The following is a 21,656-nucleotide window of genomic DNA, read 5'->3' on the forward strand; positions in this document are numbered from 1 at the left end:
CACCTAGAGGTCTGAACTTTGAGATAGTTTTGACCTTGGATTTCAAAACCTTCTCTTCTTACCCCTTTAAGGTTACTCGTTTTGCAGCCCATTAAAATACCTGCTTCAAAGACATAAAGAATGCTGCTCCAGCCTGCCAGTAAAACCGACTGGGACCATAGGCACTTCTGTTCAGCTGCTGCCCCCTGGCGGCTAAACACAGCATCTTCGCCCTGTCCCTACTTTCAGCAATATTGCAGAAATAGAAACAATCTGGCCAGTTGTTTCTAAGAAACAACTTAGCTAAATTTTTCCCCTTAAAGTTAACTAACTGCCCTCAGATTGTCCTTCTAAATGCTATATTAAGAGTAGATTGAACTTGATCTACATTTGAGGCCTAGCTTGTTCCTGAGTATCCTGAGCCCCTAAGCTGTTTTCATATCTGGTAGATGGATGGGGTTTTCCCCAGAAATTTTAAGAAAATCTGTTTGAACTTGAAAAACAACTTTGGAGTACTCAGTAAGCAGTACTGTTGTCTACAAATGTAAATATAAGCAAGGATGTAGGCTTTAGGGAGAATATTGTAGATAGGACCAAGTGTAGGCGTCGACATCCATTTCACTGATAAAGGTGAAGACCAAATTGCCTAGAATTATGAAATTCTACTGTCTACTCAGGAAACTCAATTCTGTTGAAACTGTTTCAGAACTCAGGACTTGAGGGAATGCCCAGCTCTCCTGCCTCAGTAAAGCCTGATTCTGAACACGCGGACAAGCCCAAGCTCAAAGCTGGGGGCTCTGTAGAAAGCCTTCGGAGTTCTCTGAGCGGCCAGAGCTCAATGAGTAAGTATCGTTTGCAATGTTTCATGATTTCCTTTCGGAGTTACAGACAGACGTTCATTTGGGCCTCAAGCTAAGGCAAGTTGAAGCTGCACCACTCCAAGTACCCATCCTTGGGGTCCTATTGTGTATTTGTCCGGCTCTGGTGAAGGGGGATGTTTGCTTTTTGATTGGTGAAGATAGAAAATGCATCTCTGATCTTCCAGAGAATAAGCCAATGGTCAACATGCATGGAGATGACCACAAAATACAGGGATCTGAGCAAGGGAAAGAATTCTAAATATTGATAGCAGATATAAGTAAACTTTCCCAGGACCAGCGATGGCTGGTGTTGGCTGAATAGTGAGCAGGAGGAGGTAGCATGTAAATCCAGAACTTTATGTTCTCTCTCTTAGGCATGTTACTCTACTGCTAGGCTTGTTTCCTCCCTGTAATACATGGGAGAAATGGTGAACTCTACAATGGGGGCTCTAAGTGCTATGGGCAAAGGCCAGGGCCTGGCATTGCAGCTTCGTTCTCTGCTGAGTCAATGGCCCAAGGATTCCTATCATGAGGATAAGGTGTTGGGAGTCCCGTGTCACCTAAGGAACAAGTTAGGATGTCAGTCAGAATCATGCATGGCCCAGTGGTAATCCTGTCATACTGCTATGGCTCATAGCTTCCCTTCCTGGGCCTCTTCTAATACACAGTGCTAGCGGTACCTTTCCTCTTCCTTACGTGGGAAGGCTGTTCTTATCCCTGTACATCCTGTTCTCCCTATGCAGGTGGTCAGACCGTGAGTACCACCGATTCCTCCACCAGCAACAGGGAAAGCGTCAAGTCGGAAGATGGTGATGACGAAGAGCCTCCCTACCGGGGTCCCTTCTGTGGCCGTGCCCGAGTGCACACTGACTTCACCCCCAGTCCTTATGACACAGACTCTCTGAAGCTCAAGGTAGGCTTTTTCCCTGGTCTTGGACAACTAACCCAAGCTCTCTTATCTCTTGGGAAGGGTTTCTGTCTTCCCTGCTATTGGATGCGTACAGACTTATCATCCAGACTAGCCCATGGTTTTAGTCATGGCCACCTTGACCCCACTGGTCTCCTTTATAACGAGAATAAAATAGAACCAGACAGTGGTCAAGGATGCGGAAGATGTACATTAACCCTCTGTTACCACCACTTTCTCCCTGGAGCTGTCCTTTGACCCCAGATTCCTTCTAGAACTTCCATGGCCCTTCTTCTATGTTTCCTTTATCTGAAGGGAATAGCTGCCCTGTATTTGTATAACAAAGATGCTTACAGGGAACCTAAAGACACAGTTTGACCTAGAGTAGGGTGTGGCCACAAGTTAGGGGACACCCTCTTGTGCCTGGTGGCAAGCTCTTTCCCCAGGACTAGGATGCTATTCCAAGAGTCAAGGTAGGCAACCTGAGAACATTTGTGACACCCAAGGCCCACCTGACCCTGAAGACCAGGAGGCAGGGAAGGTTGTAACCTGGGATCAGCATGGCATCAAACACAGTTAGAGTGTTCTATCTGCCCTCTGCCAAGCTCCCAATCATATCCTGTCTCGGTCATTCAGGACGGTGACGCGTGGGGCTGGAGTGATGGCTCAGTCAGTAACGTGCTTGTTGCCCAAAGCACGAGGACCCAAGTTCAAATCCCCGGTACCTGTGTAAAAGCTGGGTACGGTGGTGCAACCCATAAACCAGTTCTGTGGGTGTCGAGACAGGTAGACTAATCCCCGGAGCTTATTGGTCAGCCAGCCAATTGATGGAATCTAGATTCAGTGAGAATCCGTGTCTCAAAAATAAGATAGAATGCCATATAGAAAACGACTGGACATGCACATAGGCATACACCACACCAACACATCTGCATGACCCCTACATATAAACACACACAAAATTTAAGCAGGAAGCTGACTATTCTAATATTCGAATCCTAATTTTGTAGCATTTCCCCCGCTCTCTGAATTATGTCATTGCTCCTGCTTAGAAATGTGGCTAACGGAAAATCTCTGTTCCCTGGGCTGCAGAAAGGAGACATCATTGATATAATCAGCAAGCCACCCATGGGCACCTGGATGGGACTCTTGAACAACAAAGTCGGCACGTTCAAGTTCATCTACGTGGATGTGCTGAACGAGGAAGAGGAGAAGCCCAAGCGGCCTGCCAGGAGGAAGAGGAAGGGAAGACCACCCCAGCCGAAGTCTGTGGAGGATCTCCTGGATCGGATCAACCTCAAAGTCAGTCACTGGTTACACGTGTCATACCGTGTCCTTGTCCTTTCCTCTTCCTACACTGGGCAGGTGACCTGCGTCATGTTGCGAGTGTGACTCATTAATACCACCAGTACTTGACAGGAATAGTTACCCGTAGCCTGATGTTGCCCTTGACCTCTAGGAAGGAGATAGCACAGCGTAAGCTCGGTGTCAGTATTCTGCTCTCGGCCACACCTCCACGGGACCGCGAGACACCCGCCTTCTTTCCTCTCCCGTGCTGTACCTCCCAGTGCCTTCTAGAAGATTATTCCTACACTGGTAGATTTTGGTTCTCAACTTATAAAACATTTTGCTCTAGAGAAATTCAGAGGTTTTGCTAAGTTGAATTTTAATAAGCCCTCCAAATGTAAAAGGAGTTTTTCTACCATGGGCCATGTGGTGATAAAGGAATTAGTTCCTGTCTGGGGCACAGTGACAGTGTCAGTAAGTGGGGTCCACCACTACAGCGTGCAGCAGGTATCGTCTCAAGCCATCAGTGAGTGAGCACTACACCCCTGTCTGCCTACTAGGCTGGAAGACTGTGAGCCACCGCATATATTACAGATGATACTCGTCCCTTGGTTAGCATAAAAGCTATTATGGGAAGAAGTCTGAGGGGGTCTCAGGCTAGTTTTTGGACATGCATCATATGGCTAGGCCGTGGACTCCCTTTGATCTCCTTGTTCTACTTCATAGGAACATATGCCCACTTTCTTGTTCAATGGCTATGAAGACCTGGACACCTTCAAGCTCCTGGAGGAAGAAGACTTAGATGAATTAAATATCAGGGACCCAGAACACAGAGCAGTGCTTTTGACGGCAGTGGAGCTGTTACAGGAATATGACAGTAAGTTCAGACACACACACACACACACACACTGCTAGATGAATATCATCATGATTATTATTGTCACCAATGGGCCTCGAATCATGTGCTTAGGGTCCCTGGAGTCACTCAGTTGGTCTCGTTCTTTCCAAAGCCAAGGTTAATTTCCTATTATGACAAGACAGTTCACAGACCAGACATGCCTGTCAGTGTTGGGTAAAAGGCATGCTGCCCCAGGGGCTGAGGAACCAGTAGGCTCTACTTGATTCTTGATGGAATGTGCCGTCTTCAGCAGGTCAATCAAAATCCCTGGGTAAACAAAAACAAGCCAAAACAACAACAAAATGGCTAGGTGTCTCTTTGCCCATCTAAGAGTTAACCATTTTCTGAAGCATGAGTTTTTTTCCTATTGAATAGGCTTGTTAGTTTCCGTTAAAGAAGGAAATATCCTCTGAAGTGAGTCTGTGGGGCAGGAATTCCCAAACTAAATACGAGAGCTTATTTTCATGCCCTGTGAACAGAGTTCAGGGCATTCACGGCTTTTATTGCGTCCATTGCTGTTCTCTGTCTGCTAAGCCGGGCTTATCATGTTCTTTATTCTTCAGTCTGGCAAAAAAAAAAAAAAAAAAAAAAAAAAAAAAAAACCTCTTAAACTGATTCATCATGGAGGAAATATCCTTTCCAGTTCTTGAATTCAAGTGTATTTTCTTTCCGTGCTTCCCGGGTACCAGTAGCTAATGGATTTCTATCACTGAAAGACAGGCCCAAACCATGGTTGATGATGGGGAAGAGTTACGTATTATAAATGATTATAAATAGTCCCCAGCTTAAAATTTCCTTGCTTTTCTGATGCCAGGAAAGCAATTAACAGTTGCTAGAAACTATACTCCGAATTTTGAGTCCCGTTCTTTTTCTAGGCAAGGAATAGGCTGTCTGCAAGCTTTCAGTGCTGAGCTGGAGTCCCTGGCCAGCCTGAGATCATGATTGACAGCTGCTTACTCTCCACTCTGTCCCAGCTTGTCGACTGGGACGTTCTCTGGATTCGGGCTGTTGTGTGCATGCTAGCTTATACTATCCGAGCATACTGTTGTAAACTGAGGAACATTTGTATTTTCTGGATGCATAAGACCCAGGAGAAAAGGAAGCAACTGTGTCAGTAAATTCACCCTTTAAATTAACCAGAAACAGGAAGGAATGCTATCACTGTCAATAGAATTCTGAAGCTTAGCTGATGTCAGCTTGACATCGAGATCACGTAGGAACCCAGCCTTTGGACACATCTGTGAGGAACTTCTCTAGAATAAATTAGCCTTGGAGCATACCTGTGAAGGAGTGGGTGGATGAGGGCCACTGAGGTGGAAGGACACACCTTGGCTGTGGGTGTTGCCCTTGTGTGGGCTGAGGTCCTGGACTAAATAGAAGAGAGTGTGACCGTGTACTCACGTTCCTCTCCGTCTGCTGACTGTGACTGCCGTGTGGCCAACTGCTCAAGCGCCCACAGCCACAGTTTGCCCACCAGGACGGACTTTCCCCCACACCCTCAATAAACTCTTCAGCTGCTTTGATGGAGCCTTTATCACAGCCTCAGGAGAAGAAATTAATACATGGGGTAAACAGGCATCCTTCAGGTCCAGGCTTCGGGTGGTGGGGGGCGGGTGGGTATGACCTGCTGTGGCGTTTTGTGACCCGGTCTCTGTAGCATCTGACCCTTAAGAGATACCCTGGGTCTCCGGCCAGGTTGTGTGTAAACAGCCTGCCTAGTGACTGGTGTGGCTGACCTGCTCTATCAATATGAATTAGAGTTGAACCATCTGTTCCCCTGGAACACATCTGCTCCGTATTATCTGCCATTTACTCTTCCCCAACCATGGAGGACAGCTGGCTTATATACATCATCCGTTACATTTCCTGTTTCATTTAGATGTCATAAGAGCAAAGCTAAATCCTGCACATTGGCAGGGATCTGAGCCGAGTTTGACATAACACATTGGCTCAGACGATTGTCCCAGGCTCATAGCCTAAGTAAGATTTGTACCAGAATCGTTTTATAGGATATCGTTATCCGCCGTGATGCTAACTTGGAGGCTCACATGGACTCCTTGTTTCTTCATATATCCCATTTTGGGTCTATGCGTTTCCATTGTTTGTAGTTTCTCTGATACCTAAAATTGTATCTTCTTTTATTGATCCTGAAGCAAAGGCTTCGGTGCTCGGCGGTTCTAATTAGTGTTGAGAGGTCATATCCAGATGTGGCCTAATGATGTAAGACTTCCCATCCCATGCAGTTAAAGTCATTGTAATGAAGAAAAACTCCCTCCGGGTCCCTCAGTCACTTGGAGAAACCCAGTACTGTTCTGCCAAGTTGGGTTTGTAGGCAGTCGAGACATAGAGCGCTAGTAAGGTTCCCAGAGAAATGTGGAAATATCTTGAAGTGATCTAGCTCACTTCCACTGAAACTAATACATCTCTAGCATGGCTTGGAAGTCAGACCCAGCTGGTGTCCTCCCAGGAGGGAAGGGGGCCGGCAGTCGGCCTTCCATTTGGAGATTACCAGCTCTTTACATCCTCTAAATGAAAAAAGCCCTTAAATGGTTTACCTTTAAAAAATATTGCAATAGAAGACATATATCATATCGTTTGCCATCTTAACCAATGTTAGGTGTTCAGCTCAATAGAAACAGTCCTTCGAAGCTGGCCATGGTGGCTCATAGCTGTGGTCTCCCCTGCCGTTAACACAGGTATGGCAGGATTACTGAAAGGCTATAGGGAGAGAGACCCTGACTGAAAGAAGGGAGGTGATCTTTTTATATATAAGACTTTTAATTTAAGATGATTTGAAGCATGCAGGAGGCACAGAGAAAAGCTGAACAAATGCGTGCAGGAGCACTTCACAAATTCAGGGGTGGCGATCAGTCTGCCATATAGAAAACACAGTAAACCCTTTGAAGAGGCTTCCCCAAGAACTCCATCTCCCCCTGTTTCCAAGGAAACTGCTCTCTAGAAAACGGTGTGTGCCATCGCTTTGGATGTTCGAGCAACTCAATGTCTTTGCAAATCCCGCCCGTGTGCATGCTCACGTGTGAGTGGCTTGGCAGGGGAGAGCTTTTGACCCAGCATTCCGAGTCCCTTCAGCTTGTGCCCAAATGGGACTCCAGCCCTTCTGATCTTGTTTGAATGACAACTGGCTTCTTCCTCTCCATCTTGAGTCTTTTCTCTGGTGGCATTGATGCTAGCAGGTGTAGCAGAAGGGTCTAGACGCAGAAGACCTTTCTTCCTTCTTGTGAAAATGGCGCTCTAGTCCCGTGTCGTACGTGTCCCACGTGACTGTGAACTGTGCCATGGTTCTCAGGCATGAGAGAAAGTCTTTCCTTTTCTGTAAGGACAGGATTTAATAATGCCTGGTAAGGCGGGTTTCCAGGATGCACTTCACCACCTCGGCAGGAGTCCTGTGTTCTGTTTTCTGTGCCCTAGCAGGCACTCTGCAGCCTGTGTTGCTGCTCTGTCTGCTCCACCGGACTGTCGGCACTGGGAACACATGAGCGATCCCTCTTTCTGGGTAGCAGAAGACACCCCAAAGCACTCCTTTGCCAGTATCATTTTCCTAAGTAGCGTGCTAGACAAGAACAAAGGCCGGTCCAAATCCGCAGGCTCTTCCACAGGATGAGAGCATCGCTGTAGAATGTTCCAGTGTGAGGTTGTTTGCGGAGGGAGGGGCGGTATTTGCTCATGGGCTTCTAATTTGTTAATCTCTCGCTAATCGTTTGGTAATTAGCACTCTTTTGGGGTATACTTTGAGAAGTTTTTCTGACAGACTCTGTGGCATCATTCAGTTTCCCTCTGAGGAAGACAGGCAGGCGGTGTAAAGGGAACGGGAACCCACCAGCACGTGCCTGAGAAAGATAGGCAGGCGGTGTAAAGGGAACGGGGAACCCACCAGCATGTGCCTGAGAAAGATAGGCAGGCGGTGTAAAGGGAACAGGGAACCCACCAGCACGTGCCTGAGAAAGATAGGCAGGCAGTGTAATGGGAACAGGGAACCCACCAGCATGTACCTGAGAAAGATAGGCAGGCAGTGTAATGGGAACGGGGAACCCACCAGCATGTGCCTGACGTCGTAGCCCTCAGCCTCCTCCCACATTCATTCTGATGATCTGGGAAAAGGCATCATAGTTCTGGCTTATTGATTTCTTCCTTTTTTCTTTGTGTGTATGTGTGTGTGGTTGGTGTGGGCAGGTGAGGGGCAAAGGGAAAGAAAAAATAAATTAAAGCCATTTGTCTTTGAGACTAGCTATTTGTGTAGAAAATATTCTCTTGGTTTTCGTTTTGTGTGACCAAGTCCTTTCTCCACATAATTATCCAAAGACGTGCTGTGTGTAGAGAAGCCTCAGCGGCCTAGGCTCCCTTGGCTCCCTCTCTAGAAAACACAACCATTCTGCCTGGGAATTGAATGCGCACACCGTTTCCCGCATGCTTTACTCCAGGGAGACTCCCTGAAGCAGCATGGTTAACTTGCCTCCTGGTTTTCCCCAGCCCTGACTGAGGTCTGATTGACAAAAAAATGATGCTTCTTTAAATCATGATGCTTCCTTATGGATGGATTGCCCAGGCTGGGACTGTTCCATCTGCCAGTCTGAGGGTCGCCTGAACACCTTTCTCACTCTGGGTGTGGGGAATAGAAAATGCCTACCCAAGGGCAAGAGAGAACGGTCAAAAGAACAGAGACCTTCAACACTCCAGAAGACAAAAGATCCGTTCTTCTCTCACCAGCCTTCCTCAGGCCGAGGCAATACAACCGGCTCATATCGTTAACCACAGGCTAACAATATTCTCCGATGCTAATAGAGCAATATTTCATCCGACACTTTTATATAAGCTTCCGAGTTTGAAGAGCCCCTAATATAAATGAGCTGAAGGGCAAGCCGGCCAGGTGCCTGGAATCACTTGACCCTGTCCCCCTAGCACAAGCCGCGCTCACTCACACGGCTCTTGCTGATAGCCTCATCACTTGGCTGTGCCCTCTTCCTTGCCAGCACCGCACTCTGCATTCTCCTCTGTCCCATGGCTTCATTTTGCCACTGTTTGGATAGCTTGGGGGTTATCGGCATATTTCAACCCTGGGCTCTCTGATGCCAACTTTGTCCTCACATAGTGGATACGCTCCTTGAAAGAGAAGTGTTCTGATTTCATTAGCTCATTTTCACTTTCGTTAGACTTAAGCACGGGTGTCAGTAGCAAAGGATGAATATCTGACTGACTTTGGGGCTCCTGGTGACATCACGCTCTGTACTTCATCCCCCAGGTAACAGTGACCAGTCTGGGTCTCAGGAGAAGCTTCTGGTGGACAGCCAAGGCCTGAGCGGATGTTCCCCACGAGACTCCGGATGCTACGAAAGCAGTGAGCACTTGGAAAATGGTAATGTTTGCGCTAACTTCTAGAACAAGCTTCAGCAATTCCCAGCTTCAAATGTGTAAGAATATTCTCTCCAAAGCCTCGATTCTTGTCTGGCAATGAAGCCACGGGTCATCTTTCCATTTCGGGCCTCGTCCCCCACCGCTCTTCAGTTAGCATCTGTGCTCATTCCTCCTGGCTGCTGCGTGAAGTTTATAAATTCTGCCTAAAATACCTGCGGCCATAAAACCTAAATTGTGTGTCTCTTGTGCCCTTTTCTTCACATAGTAACCACCAGCATCTCAGTGCTGGGAATGATTAGGCCCATAAGGAAAACAATTTACCAGGTCGACCATCCATCAAGGGTACCCTGGCAGCCGTGTTCTGTATGTCGTAGCCGCAAAGCCTGATTCCGGAAGCAATTGCCCCTAGAGAGGGTGACTAGAAGGGCCACGGGTCTTATTTGTGGCTTCTCTCTCCTAACAGTTGGGAAGCTGACGATATAAAACTCCTAAAGCCTCCTCCATACTGAACCAAGGTCTTAAGCGGAATAAGGCAGAGAGGGTAAATGGCATGGCAGGGGACTGTGGCTTCCTGTGGTATGCCCTGAATTCCTATTATTGTAAGATTAGAAGCAGTAGTAAAGAGGTCATACTGCCGTCATGTCCTAAGTGCTGTTGGACACTTGAAAACGATAGAAGAACATACCCGGGTTCCATAGCATATACCAGCTATTGGAATTCTCATCTGGTACTAACAGGTTAGGCTATTTTTTCACATGTGCTGAAGCAAGCCATCTTAAGCTATAGGTTGCAGTTTGTTAGTGGGTTGTGAAGTCAGTTTAGTGACCCATGGATAATGGCTTTGTAGGACGCAGTAGAAATCAACACGTTCCATATGGTCAGGTTAGAATCATTAGTAACGTTACTACAGTCTTTACTTCACGTGTGTCTGTTGGATGGTAGACATAAAAATGTGTTTCTTTATGCAAATCATGCTTAAAAACAAATAGCATGGGAGAGTTATTTTGAGGAGTACCCAAACTTTTTCTAAGCTAAGACAAATAAAAGCTGGGTTCAAATTCTCATGAGGAGCTTACTCCAGTTACCAACCATACTCTTGGAGTAACCTCTCCTCTGCATCGGCACCCTGGGCATCTCACCCACCTCACACTGATGTCGATTCTGATAAGCATCACGGGAACCTAGCAATGTACCCCTAAGCTCTGCCACCCAGAATGTTCTGTCACTTTGGAAGATAAGCAGGTCCTCTGATGCTTCACATTTAGATGGCCTTGGTCAGTGCAACGCAAACCCACCCAGGAGCCCGGCATACTGTCATTTTTAGCAAAGAGCAAATCTTCGGGTAGGTTTGGGAGGCATTTTTCTTCTCTGTTAGTAACTTTTCTGTGGCTGAAGCAATCTGGTAAATTAACCCTAGCAGTGCTGGCTTGGTAAATCCGGAAAGGAAGATAGTGCTGGCAAAGGGTTTAATGCCCAGAAGAACTTAGGAAAACCTCTTGGCGAACTGGATGAAACCCGCTGGTGAGCCATGCTTAGATTTCAGGGCAAGTCAGGGCTCTTTCTATATGAAGAATGTGAACCTGGCATTGATACATACATGGTTTAGGTTGGGAGGTAATGAGAGGAAAACATACTTCCAAAGCTTGTGCTCTATGAGTGTTAAGAGTTTTCTATTTCAGCTAACTTTTAAGCTTTCATATGGTCTGCTCTCTGAAGCATTTTGTTTCCATTTAGCTGTAGCGATTCTTCTGTTAACGAGAAACGGGATGGTAGCCAATACATTGAGTCGTAACCGTAGGCCATATCTCCATGTAGCAACAGAATAGTGACCTCCGAAGAAGGGGCTAGTGCATTGCTGTTGAATAGAGGAGAGATCCAAGAAGGGTTTGCAATATGAACCTCTTCATAGAGGATGCATGCCATTTGACCAGGCCTCTCTGCTTTGCAGGATGTAAAATATTTCATATGCTGTTTGGGGTCTTATCAAAAAGGATGGCCTCGTTAATAAAAAGTCCAGTTGAGGAGAGAGCTGTTCTCATCCGCCAGCCTTAGGGACTGTAGTTATGCTTGGCATGAAACACTTCATATTATCGGTTTGAGGTTTGAGGAAGCTCAGAAAGCTGTGAAATCATGAATGGAGACTCTTTTTCTCTCTGCTGATGAAGGCTAACCCGCTTGTACTGCTAGAGCCCTGGGCCTTTCTTTCTGTTCCATTTCCTTCATCTCTACTGCCTCACAGAGAGACTTTTTATCAAAGATAGCCTTCTGTTTGCCCCGAAGCAGCTACTTCCCTTATGGCGCGGGCACCGTCCAACCCGTTTTCTTGCTCTCCCTATCGTGTGCGTCCACAGCCTGATTTCTCCCTGCTGCTCTTTGCGGATCAAATTGAAAGGGTGATATTGCTCAAAGGGGGGACTTAGAGTTCGAAATTAAAATACTGAATTCAGAATGTTTATTGATAGGTTGGTGGGGGGACCCTCTTAGCTATATTAATAATATGCTAGCTTTTCAGTGATTAGACGCAGCCATTTTTTTTTTGTACCTTCCAAACCTGACAAAGAGTTGTGGTGTTTTCATCCTTTTCTAGAGTAACTTAATCACGTGGCTCAGATGTTTTGTTACCTGGAGTATTCTCAGGTTTATCAGACCAGGGACACAATATATGTCATTATCAAAAGAAGAGACAAAGCGCCATAGGTGTGTGTGTGTGTGTGTGTGTGTGTGTGTGTGTGTGTGTGAATTGCCTGGGCTTAAACACATGCCTAAATAGTCAGTGATCATAAGCTTGCCTGTGCTATATACATGCTTACATAGTCAGTGATCATGCGCTTGCCTGTCCCTACACACATACCTACATAGTCAATGAGCATGAGCTTACCTATGCTACACACATACCTACATGATTACAGCATGTTCCCAGTAAAGCGTGTCACACAGTAGCTGCCGCTGTAAATATAAATCAGAAGCTATCAGATTGCTGGGTTACGTCTGGCTGATGTTCAGCTAACAAGCTAGCGATTCGCTTTAATCAGTTGCCGCACTAGAAGTGTCCGAGTAAGTATTTTGTAGATGGTCTCTAGCAAAACACTCCCTGCAGCTTGTTTACCGGTCAGTATCAAAGCTGCTTCCTCGTCGTTCTTGTGTAAATGTGTTCAAGTAGAGTAGCGGCAAGGAAAGGATGACTTACGTGCTGTTTTGTTTTAATCACCCATTGTGGGGACCACTCATAGAACCTGCTCTAAGAGATCAGCTCAGAAAGTCAAGCCGCCAAACAGATCTTATGGCTTGGTTTCTGAGTAGGGCGTGCATAGCCAATCGACCTTCTATACTGAATGCAGCTTGGAATAGACATTAACCCTTGGCTGCTTCTGCTTGGCACAGCATTTTATTTCCATGTAACCAATTCGTTTCCACCAATATAAGTACTTTAATGAGACCAGAATTCTTTATAAAAATAAAAGTGGGTCCCTAACCACCTTACATTTTTCAGTGTCCTAAGTGAAAGTTTTGTTGATGCAGGAATTATGTCCCCTACTAGCCCACGTTTGTACCTTCATGTCAGTGACTTTAAAACGTGGTTGTAAAAATATCTCTTTCTCTCAAGGCAAAACTCAAAAACCCAGCGTGCTGTCTACCAAGTCGTCTACAGAGTCCAACTTGAAGTCTTTCAGCAGGAGCCAGCCAGGCAATTACCCGACATTGCCGTTAACAAAATCGGTGGAGGTGCGCCAGCAGGGAGAGGAAGGCAGGTTGGGCCGAGGTCTAGCCCCGGACACTGCCCAGTGCGGAGATGTGCCCTGTGGGACTGGTTCGAATAAAAACCGAAGGAGCCTCCCTGTCTCCATCTGTCGCAGCTGTGAAACCCTGGAGGGTCCTCAGTCTGTGGAAAGTTGGCCCCGATCCCATTCCCTGGATGACCTTCAGGGTGACGCTGATGCCGGCAACAATGTACCTACCAAGGTGCAGGAAGCCTGCCCTCAGAACGTACCGGAAGTGCCACAAAAGACATCTGCCTGTTCCTCTGAGGCTCAGCCCCAAGGCCGAGATCCTACTGCGGAAGACGGGATGCTTCTGACCCAAAGCAAGGGATTTTCTGACCCCCCAAAAATGATGGCTAAGAAACTGGATGGCCCCACAGCGACCTCTAATCTTGGCGTATCTCCTCCTCAGTGTGTTCCCAGAAATTTCGAGGCTCAGCCTCCAGTTAAACCTGGCTTAATAAGGACGTCTCTTGAGGGTCACAGAAAAGGACATGACCACCACCCCCTGGGCACCAAAGAAGGGGTAGATGGGGAACAGAGCGCCCCTGAGACCAGGACACAGCCCAGACATCCATCGCAGCCCCCACCTGTGCCTGCCAAGAAGAATCGAGAGCGCCTGGCCAATGGCCTGCACCTGGTCCCCAGCCTGGAGGCGCCCACCCTGCCGCTGAAGAAGGCCAGCCCTGCCAGTCCTGTCAGCCCCTGTGACTGCCCCTCTCCCCGGGAGCCCAGGCCTCCCTCGGGGACTGAGCCGGGCAGCCCAACCTGCGCGAGACCTCCACCGTGGCTGGCAGAGCTGCCCGAGAGCACCAGCCTGCAAGAGCATGGTGTGAAGCTGGGCCCAGCGCTGAGCAGGAAGGTTTCCTGCGTCCGGGGCGTGGACCTGGAGATGCTCACCGAGAACAAGCTACAAGCTGAGGGCATTGATCTCACCGAGGAGCCCTACTCTGATAAGGTATCCAAGGCTTGGGCCTCAGGGCCTCTGCCTGTTGTTTTTCTCAAATGAGAGCCAGGTGCAAGTGCTGTGGAGACAGCATGGTGCATTCTACTTATGGCCTCTGTGCGCGGGAAATGTACCCCTTACCCCGGGATTCAGTACAAATGCAACGTCATGGTTTTCTTTCCCCCTTGCTTGGTTTTAGTTTTTGGCAGCTGCGCTTATCAGGGAGCACAGTTAGTACCAGAACTGGTTCCCTAATGGGATGGTGTAATAGCAAGAGAGACCTGAATTTAGGGTACATAGCCCGCAGTCAGTGTGTGTTCCTTCCTGTGTAGTTCAACTGGGGTTTTCAAATAACCCATGTTATCTTCTCCCTGTCAGATTGCTGTAAGCAAATACAGTTGCTGGGAGCATACCTAGCAAACTGCCGAGCCTTCCAGTTTAGTGTCTTGTTCTGGCGTGCGACAGCAATTACACGCCAAGGAGCTGGGAGGCATGATGTGAAAACCCTAATGCACCCAAACCATTCACATCTGCGATGAAACACTGTTCTGTTTGAAAAGAGAAAAACGTACCGACACCAAAGCGACTTTGAAGACAAATCGGTGATAATAGAAGAGGCTGTGCTTTTCTTTGGGAAATGCATCTTCTGTCATAACGTGTTCCCAAGAGTCGCTGTCGTTAAATTCTTATGATCATCAGTGCCTCCCGAGAACAGCCCCTGTCCCCTTTGATATTGATGGCTATGTAGCTCTGAAGGGGAAACGGGGAGACTTGTGCAGTAAATGTGTCCGGGTGTGACAGTGGCGTCTTCTCAGATGAAGGGCAAATAGCATCTGTGGAGTGATGGCTTGGCTTTCCACAGATTAGGGACCATGCTCAGCCACACTAACGCACTGAGTTTTGTAAAAGTGAGTTTCAGGCATCAGAAAATAGAGGATCGTGTTGTCTTAGTTCTGTTTTGAAATATTTAGAGCTTATTGGTGTGTGGAAGATGAAGATGTACGCATGCTCCTTGTCAAGTGTCCGTCCCAGTAATAAATGGGACATGCTCCTTTTGAACTAACCCTTGGTGTTATTTTCTGAGAGCCGAGCCTTCACGTTTGTTGGATTTTAGGTGGGAGAATGTCTGTACCACCCTTCATACCCCACTCCTCTTTCCCCTGGCAGCATGGCCGCTGTGGGATCCCTGAAGCTCTGGTGCAGAGATATGCCGAAGACTTAGATCAGCCTGAGAGGGACATTGCCACCAATATGGACCAGATCCGGGTGAAGCTGCTTCGGAAGCAGCATCGTATGGCGGTGAGCAGCCCACATTTTGGGGAGGAACCCATAGCATTCTGTAGTACATGTAGTTACAAGACCCTGGCTGGCAAGTGTTAACAGCACAAGGGCTTGCTAGAGCCCTGGGAAGAAAATAACATGGTCTGCTTAGATTTTGATTTCGTTTTTTGGAGGGGTTTATACGTGCTAGAAAAGGCCTCTGCCGCTGAGCCACACCGCCGACTTTTGTTTGTTTAGGCATGGCCTCATTGTGTAGTTCAGGTTAGCTTTCAATTTGTGAACCTCCTGCCTCAGCTTCTTGAACACTGGGATTGCAGGCATCATGGTAGGATACTCAGGCTAAGACCATTTTAGTTAAATAAGACGAGTAAGTTCAAGGAATCTCTGTGCACCCCAGGGCATTGCAGTTGACATCGGTGTGTTATGTACTCGGAAGGCACTGAGCCGACTTTATTCTTAGTCTGTGAGAGAAAGCTCTGTGGAGTGGGACAGAGTGAATATGTGTTAAGAAGTTTGGCTTCGATATTCTGCATTTCTCCAAACCCCAGCGCTGTATGTCCCAAGGATATAAAACTTCTACGTGCCAGTTTTCAACGGGTCATTTCTGCACATGTGGAAGAAGAAATGCACAGTTTTAAGCCTTGCTGTTTTTACTTATGAGATCACGAATCTGTTTTAGTAAAATATTTTTCTTACGACCAAGATTCCACAGTTTTTATTAAGTGAATATTCTATGGTTTAGCCAATTATGTATCAATAAATATTTAGGGCTTTTTCTCCTAGTTTTTTATTTTAAATGATAAAGTGAAAAGCAGCTTTATTTTTTTTAATATATCTGTGGAATTCCTAATAATATCTGAGGATTTCTATACTTTTATGAGAGTTCACTTCTTCAAGATTGTACAAAATCAGGGCTGGAGAGATGGCCCAGCGAGCAAAACACACAAGCATGGGACCCAGATCTTACCTCTATAACATCATATACTTAAGTGTCGCTCGGGAGGCAGAGACAGTGGATCCCTGGAGCTCACTGAGCACCCAGTCTGGCTGAGTCAGCCCGTTCCAAATGAAAGCCGGAAGCCCTGCTTCAAAATAAAAGATGGACGGCTCCTGAGGAAGGCCGTGGAAGGTTGACCTCTGACCTCCACACACATGTTGTGCACCTTTGTGAACATGAGTACACGCACAATTACACACATTGTGTGGGCTTTGACATCCTGCATATCTTCTTCCGAAAGACAACCTTCTCTGTACCTACCAATCAGGTTTTAACATCCGTTTCTCTGCCCTAGTCAACTCTGGATATTATTAGATTTTAAACTGTTGACTAACCGTGTACATTTAGATATTTAATTTCCTGGTTGTTACTATAGGGTCAAATACAGGAGAGGTGACACTTTACAAAACCCTACCCATTGAGCACCGTTTTCGACACGGCCACACCTGTTTGTCTCTGCAGTTCTCCTTCGTTAAAGGATTTCGTGGAGACAAAAATAGCGGGACATATGTAAATGCCTGCAGCTTGGAGCCTTACGCACATAACTGGGATTTGATCTAATCCCAGATTCCTTCTGGAATCTTCTAGAATAATCCTTGAAAGTCTTTCTCATTTTTGAGCAGAGTTCTTGATGTTTGACATCTCTTAGCTGTGGCATAGCTCAGTCCCATCCCCCTTAGCCAACAGAAAGTAACCCTCTCATGGTACCTGTGCGATCTTCATGACATGACTTTCTTTATTTACCCAGATCCCAAGTGGTGGGCTGACGGAAATCTGCAGAAAGCCCCTGTCTCCTGGATGTGTTGCCTCTCTGTCGGATTGGCTCATTTCCATTGGCCTGCCCATGTACACCAGCACCCTTTCTGACGCAGGGTTCAGCATGCTGAGCCAAGTGCCTTCCCTGTCCCCCACTTGCCTTCAGGAGGCCGGCATCACAGAGGAGAGACATATAAGGAAGCTCATATCCGCAGCCAGACTCTTCAAACTGCCACCAAGCCCTGAGGCCATGTAGCCAGGCCTGCCATGGCCCTCTTTGGACAAGAGCCAGCCTTCCACTGTGCTTACAAAGCTGATACAATCCCTCTAAATCTGCTGGGGTTGACCTGATCCAGAAGGAAAGACCCCACGTGGGGCTCCCAGACCAGGATTGGTACTAGAACTGAGGAAAAAGTACCCCTCCATGCCAAGGAAATCGGTGTGGTTCTCTTCGATCCCCAAAGGCAAGACAAGCACTTAGTTTTGTTTTCAGACACAGAAGAGCCAAGATGCCAACTTCATTGCGAACACGGTGTATCCAGTCTATCTTTGTGCTGGCAGAGGGGCTAGAAGAGGGCAAGGCAGCCCGCTCGTGTCTGACGGTGCCCTTGCCCATCTGTCGGTCACCCCACTGGATGCCAGAGCGCGATGGGCTGAGCGAGCTAGGCCAAAGCAACAGACTCTGGACTTACTGTACACTATTGCCCAGACTCCTCCGTTCAGAAGTGAGAGCGGCTGACTACACCCAGAGCAGGGCAGCCCTGTTCTCCTGTAGATAAATAGGAGACATTTGAATTGCTTTCTAGCAATTAGCTTTTGTTTGCCTTAATATAAACTTTTAATCAGTTATCTTATCTAGTGTCCGCAACCCTTAACCCTAGTTCCAGATCTTCAGCTTAGACTGCCATCTAACGTATTGGGGGTGTTTTCAGCAAAAATAGCCCCCTTTTTTTTTTTAACAGTCTCGTTCTAACGTGGTTTATTTTATAGGGGTGACTACCAGGCCCACATTTCATGTTGGCTTTTAGCTTTTAAACTAACCACAATTTCAGTACAAGTCCATCTGTACTCACAGAGGGGCATGTATGTTCACGTGTGCAACGGCCCTTCATCCCACGCTCCTTAGCGAGTGCCCGTCGTGGTGGCCACGGTGCTGCAGCATTTACATGGAATCCTGACCACGCCCATTCCAAAACCCGGTCTCAGCTAGTGGATGACCTCGGCAGAAAGTCATTGTCGTGTCGCGAATCTCAGAAAGATTTTTTTTTTCTAAAAAGGGAAGTAGTTACATGCAGTTTGTTGGTTTGTTGTTTGTTTTACTTTTTTTTTTTTCCTTTTTGGCCAGTTCTACAGTTGTTTTTTATCTCTCATTTGTTACTTAGATAATTATTTTAACTCAAAGGTTCATCATGGAGCCAGACAAGCCACATTGGCTGTGTGTTCAACTCTGCATCTTTTCAACTGTTCTTCAGTGTAATCGCTCCTCTTCTTATCTGATGTCTGGTTTCCTAGCAATCGGTAGACTTAGACAGATGCCCCGTGCCATCGGTTTGCCATGCAGTGTTTTTCTCTCGAGCATCCTGTGAAGGCTTATGTTCTCACAGAGGCGCTTTGAACACGGCCTGGATCAAAAGTCCTCTGATATGTCACTAGATCATTAGAACATGATTTCCCTCAGGAGAGGAGGGCAAGTGGTCTTCTTAATAACAAAACCAGCTCGACCATGGGCTTCATATGGCTGAACCCCTGGCTCTGAGGAAAGGGACATTCTCAGGTGATGTCTTCTTTATTTTATTTTATTTTATTTTTCACACTTCGGTATGCATTTAAAATAACACTATGTTTCCTCAGTTTCACTTGCCTTCTATAAGATGCCGTGTGAAGAAGTCGAGACAAGTTAGACTAAAAAGGCAAAGCCCCCAGATTCCTATTGGACTCTTAAAGAAAGACCTCATGCTTGGCCCCCTGGGTTGTGGCCAAGCCTCCCTCCTGGGTGGGGATGCAGGGTTCTCAGCCAGCTACAGCATCTAGGTTGTTTCTCATGCTGGTGTGGGACTGGTGTTCAGAAACGGGCGTCTCATGCTTTTGAAGTAACCCTGGCCTGACGTCGGAAGAGATTCTGCTCACGAGTAGCTGAGTAAAGAGACGAGAAAAAGTCATGTTAGCGGTACCAAGGGAGAAGGAGAAATCTCACGCGAACTTCCAAGGTTTAGCCCATTCTCAGTGTAGGGTTTTTTCTTTTCAGTCAAACTAGCACCAGAGGTCTTGAGAATGCCAAACAATATTTTTATCACTCTGGAAATCATTGCCTTTGCATGGAAAACAAATTCAGGGACCATGAATTTAGTGTGAATGTCTGAAGGGGCTGAGGTGGTGTTCTCTCTCTCTCTCTCTCTCTCTCTCTCTCTCTCTCTCTCTTCCAATATATCTGTAGTATTTGTTTGTTTTTTTCTTTGCTTTTAACAGTTCATTTGGTTTGAATAAAGCCTGAATGTTGGTGTGTGGCCCTGAGGTGGCCTGGGGCTGTCCCTAGGGCTGTGAGTAGACAAGTGGCAGGCTTTAGCAATATCCAGTTTTGATCAGTTGCATTTGGTACAGAATTTTGAGTGACGGTGAAACTTGTTGTCTTTGGAAAGCACAAAAGAAAGCTGGAAAGGCATTTCGGCTCAGGTAGCTACCCAGAATGTGTGTGATTTGTGCGTCTCAGCTGTCCGCAGAGAAAGCAGCTGCCCAAACTTCGATTTACATTCCCAGATGATAAGAGCAAATAGCTTTTCATGGCCTTGCATAGTTGGGGGCCCTTTTCTCTGTCCTGACCCCAGGTGTGGATGAAATTGGAAATGATTCCTCTGTGAGAAGTGTTTCCCCGACACAGCCTAGTGTGTTCCACAGCTGCAGCGGAGCTGAGGTCGATTCCCAAGTCGCTGCTGTGTGCGGACTGAGTGAGGTTCCAGAAAAGTCTGTCTTGCGTCCAAGTTATCTTGATTTTTAAATTGATAGAAAAGAAAAACAAACTGTCAAGCAAGTTATATGACAACTAACAACATTGCACTTTCTGTATATGAAATCAATATTTAAATAACTTATTTTTCTCCATTGCTGTTCTTAAACCTTGTAAGTAGCTGTAATATACCAATACCAATACGGTCTTGCAATTGCTTCAGCCCAAGAAAGCTGTGTATTGTTTTAAAATTTGTACAAACAAATTATTGTGATGATCCATTTAGAAGAAGAAAGGCGGACAGGAGGGTTTTCCTGCGCATCAAACTTGTCTATAATAATGTCATCTATGTACTTAGGGAAAAAGTAAATAAATTTCTTCAGTTGAGTCTGTTTCTTTTGTTCTGGTGGCGCTTCAAAGACAGAAGAAAAATGAAAGAGAAACTTGAAAATCTTAAAAATTAAAGGGAGGGTGGTTGAGGAGTGCAGTGTTTTGTGAAAATATTGATTGTACAGGGGTCTTTTTTTTTTAATGACTCACAAAGGTTCTTTCTTTGCCTGATGTCTGTGTGTCTGTGTTCATGTGTACGTGGGCATGAATGTGCCATGACGAATGTCTGGCGGTCAGGCAGTCCTGGGTGACCTCAACTTCCATCTTGTTTGAGACAGTCTCTTATGTGTAAAGTGCTCTGTCCACCAGGAGGTCTGACCCACAAACTTCCAGAGTCTGCCTCACATCTCACTATGTGAGCACATGAACCGCTGCATCCAGCTTTGCGTGTATCTGAGTACCCAGGCTCAGGTCCCCACACTCACACAGCAAGCGTTCTAGCTCCCGAGCCTTCTCCTCAGCCCTGCTCATTCCCGATAGCAAAGCACGCTAATCATACAGTTTTTCTTTTTGAATACACAACAGAGAGCCATAATCATAGCATCTTTCAAAAGAAAGATGTTTGGAGGTCATCTCTCTAAGCTTATTGTCCTCAAGTGAAGACTCCAGGGCCAGGTACATGGTTGACTTGACCAATAATTCACAGTGAAACGTAATAACCAAACTCGTGTCTGCTACTGAAAGAGAAGTTCAGGTTAAGATAGTCCAGGAATTAGCCAACTTGACAAAAATGTGTTTCCAACATTGGTGAATCAGGGTTGGTATAAAGATCAGGGTTTAGTTTCATTTGGTTTGGCTTTTGTGGTGGGAGGGCTTGAACCCAGGCCATTGCATATGGCAGGCAAATGCTCTGCCTCTGAGCTCCAGCCCATCCCCCAAAGAGGAGGGTTCCAACAGTAACATTTCTTGAGTATATAATATATGCTCATGAAACAAAACAAAATACATCTCCTTTCTTGCCCTCGACTTCATTTCTCCCTCCTCCCCCTCCAGGCAGCTCTTGCCACAGCGCTGGCCTAGCTTTGCAGACATAGTGTAGACAGTCATAATTCCATGTGAATTGCACATGGATGATAGTATATTCTTCATTTGCTTTCAAATGAATGTATTCTGGCCATCTCATGTCGACATCCTTCCATTCTCTTAGAGGCTGTGTAGTAGTCTATCATGCTGATGATTTATTTAACCAAACCTCTGCAGGTATGAACACTCACTTTTCAGGTTTTATTTGTTTGTTTCGTTTTTAGCTGTTAGGAATTTTCTAAAAAACCCTTTATCACTTGGCA

General features: G+C 46.4%; 1 protein-coding gene across 4 annotated transcripts in view; it reads left to right on the forward strand.

Annotated features, from left to right (window-relative positions):
* The window catches only part of Sash1 (SAM and SH3 domain containing 1), a 229,949-nt gene extending 209,582 nt beyond the window's left edge, over window positions 1-20,367 (forward strand). For all 4 annotated transcript variants that reach the window (XM_041680053.1, XM_041680051.1, XM_041680054.1 and 1 more), the window contains 8 exons: window positions 686-821; window positions 1,583-1,752; window positions 2,839-3,048; window positions 3,760-3,910; window positions 9,189-9,302; window positions 12,906-14,017; window positions 15,173-15,304; window positions 17,032-20,367. In XM_041680053.1, coding sequence (XP_041535987.1) covers window positions 686-821; window positions 1,583-1,752; window positions 2,839-3,048; window positions 3,760-3,910; window positions 9,189-9,302; window positions 12,906-14,017; window positions 15,173-15,304; window positions 17,032-17,295 — 2,289 coding nt within the window. In that variant the 3' untranslated portion in view covers window positions 17,296-20,367. The remainder of the gene's footprint in view (window positions 1-685; window positions 822-1,582; window positions 1,753-2,838; window positions 3,049-3,759; window positions 3,911-9,188; window positions 9,303-12,905; window positions 14,018-15,172; window positions 15,305-17,031) is intronic.
* The last annotated feature ends 1,289 nt before the right edge of the window (window positions 20,368-21,656 follow it).

This window comes from Microtus oregoni, unplaced genomic scaffold (assembly GCF_018167655.1).
Source record: "Microtus oregoni isolate MIOR12 unplaced genomic scaffold, Mior012 000033F_ref0000390, whole genome shotgun sequence".
Taxonomy (NCBI): Eukaryota; Metazoa; Chordata; class Mammalia; order Rodentia; family Cricetidae; genus Microtus; species Microtus oregoni.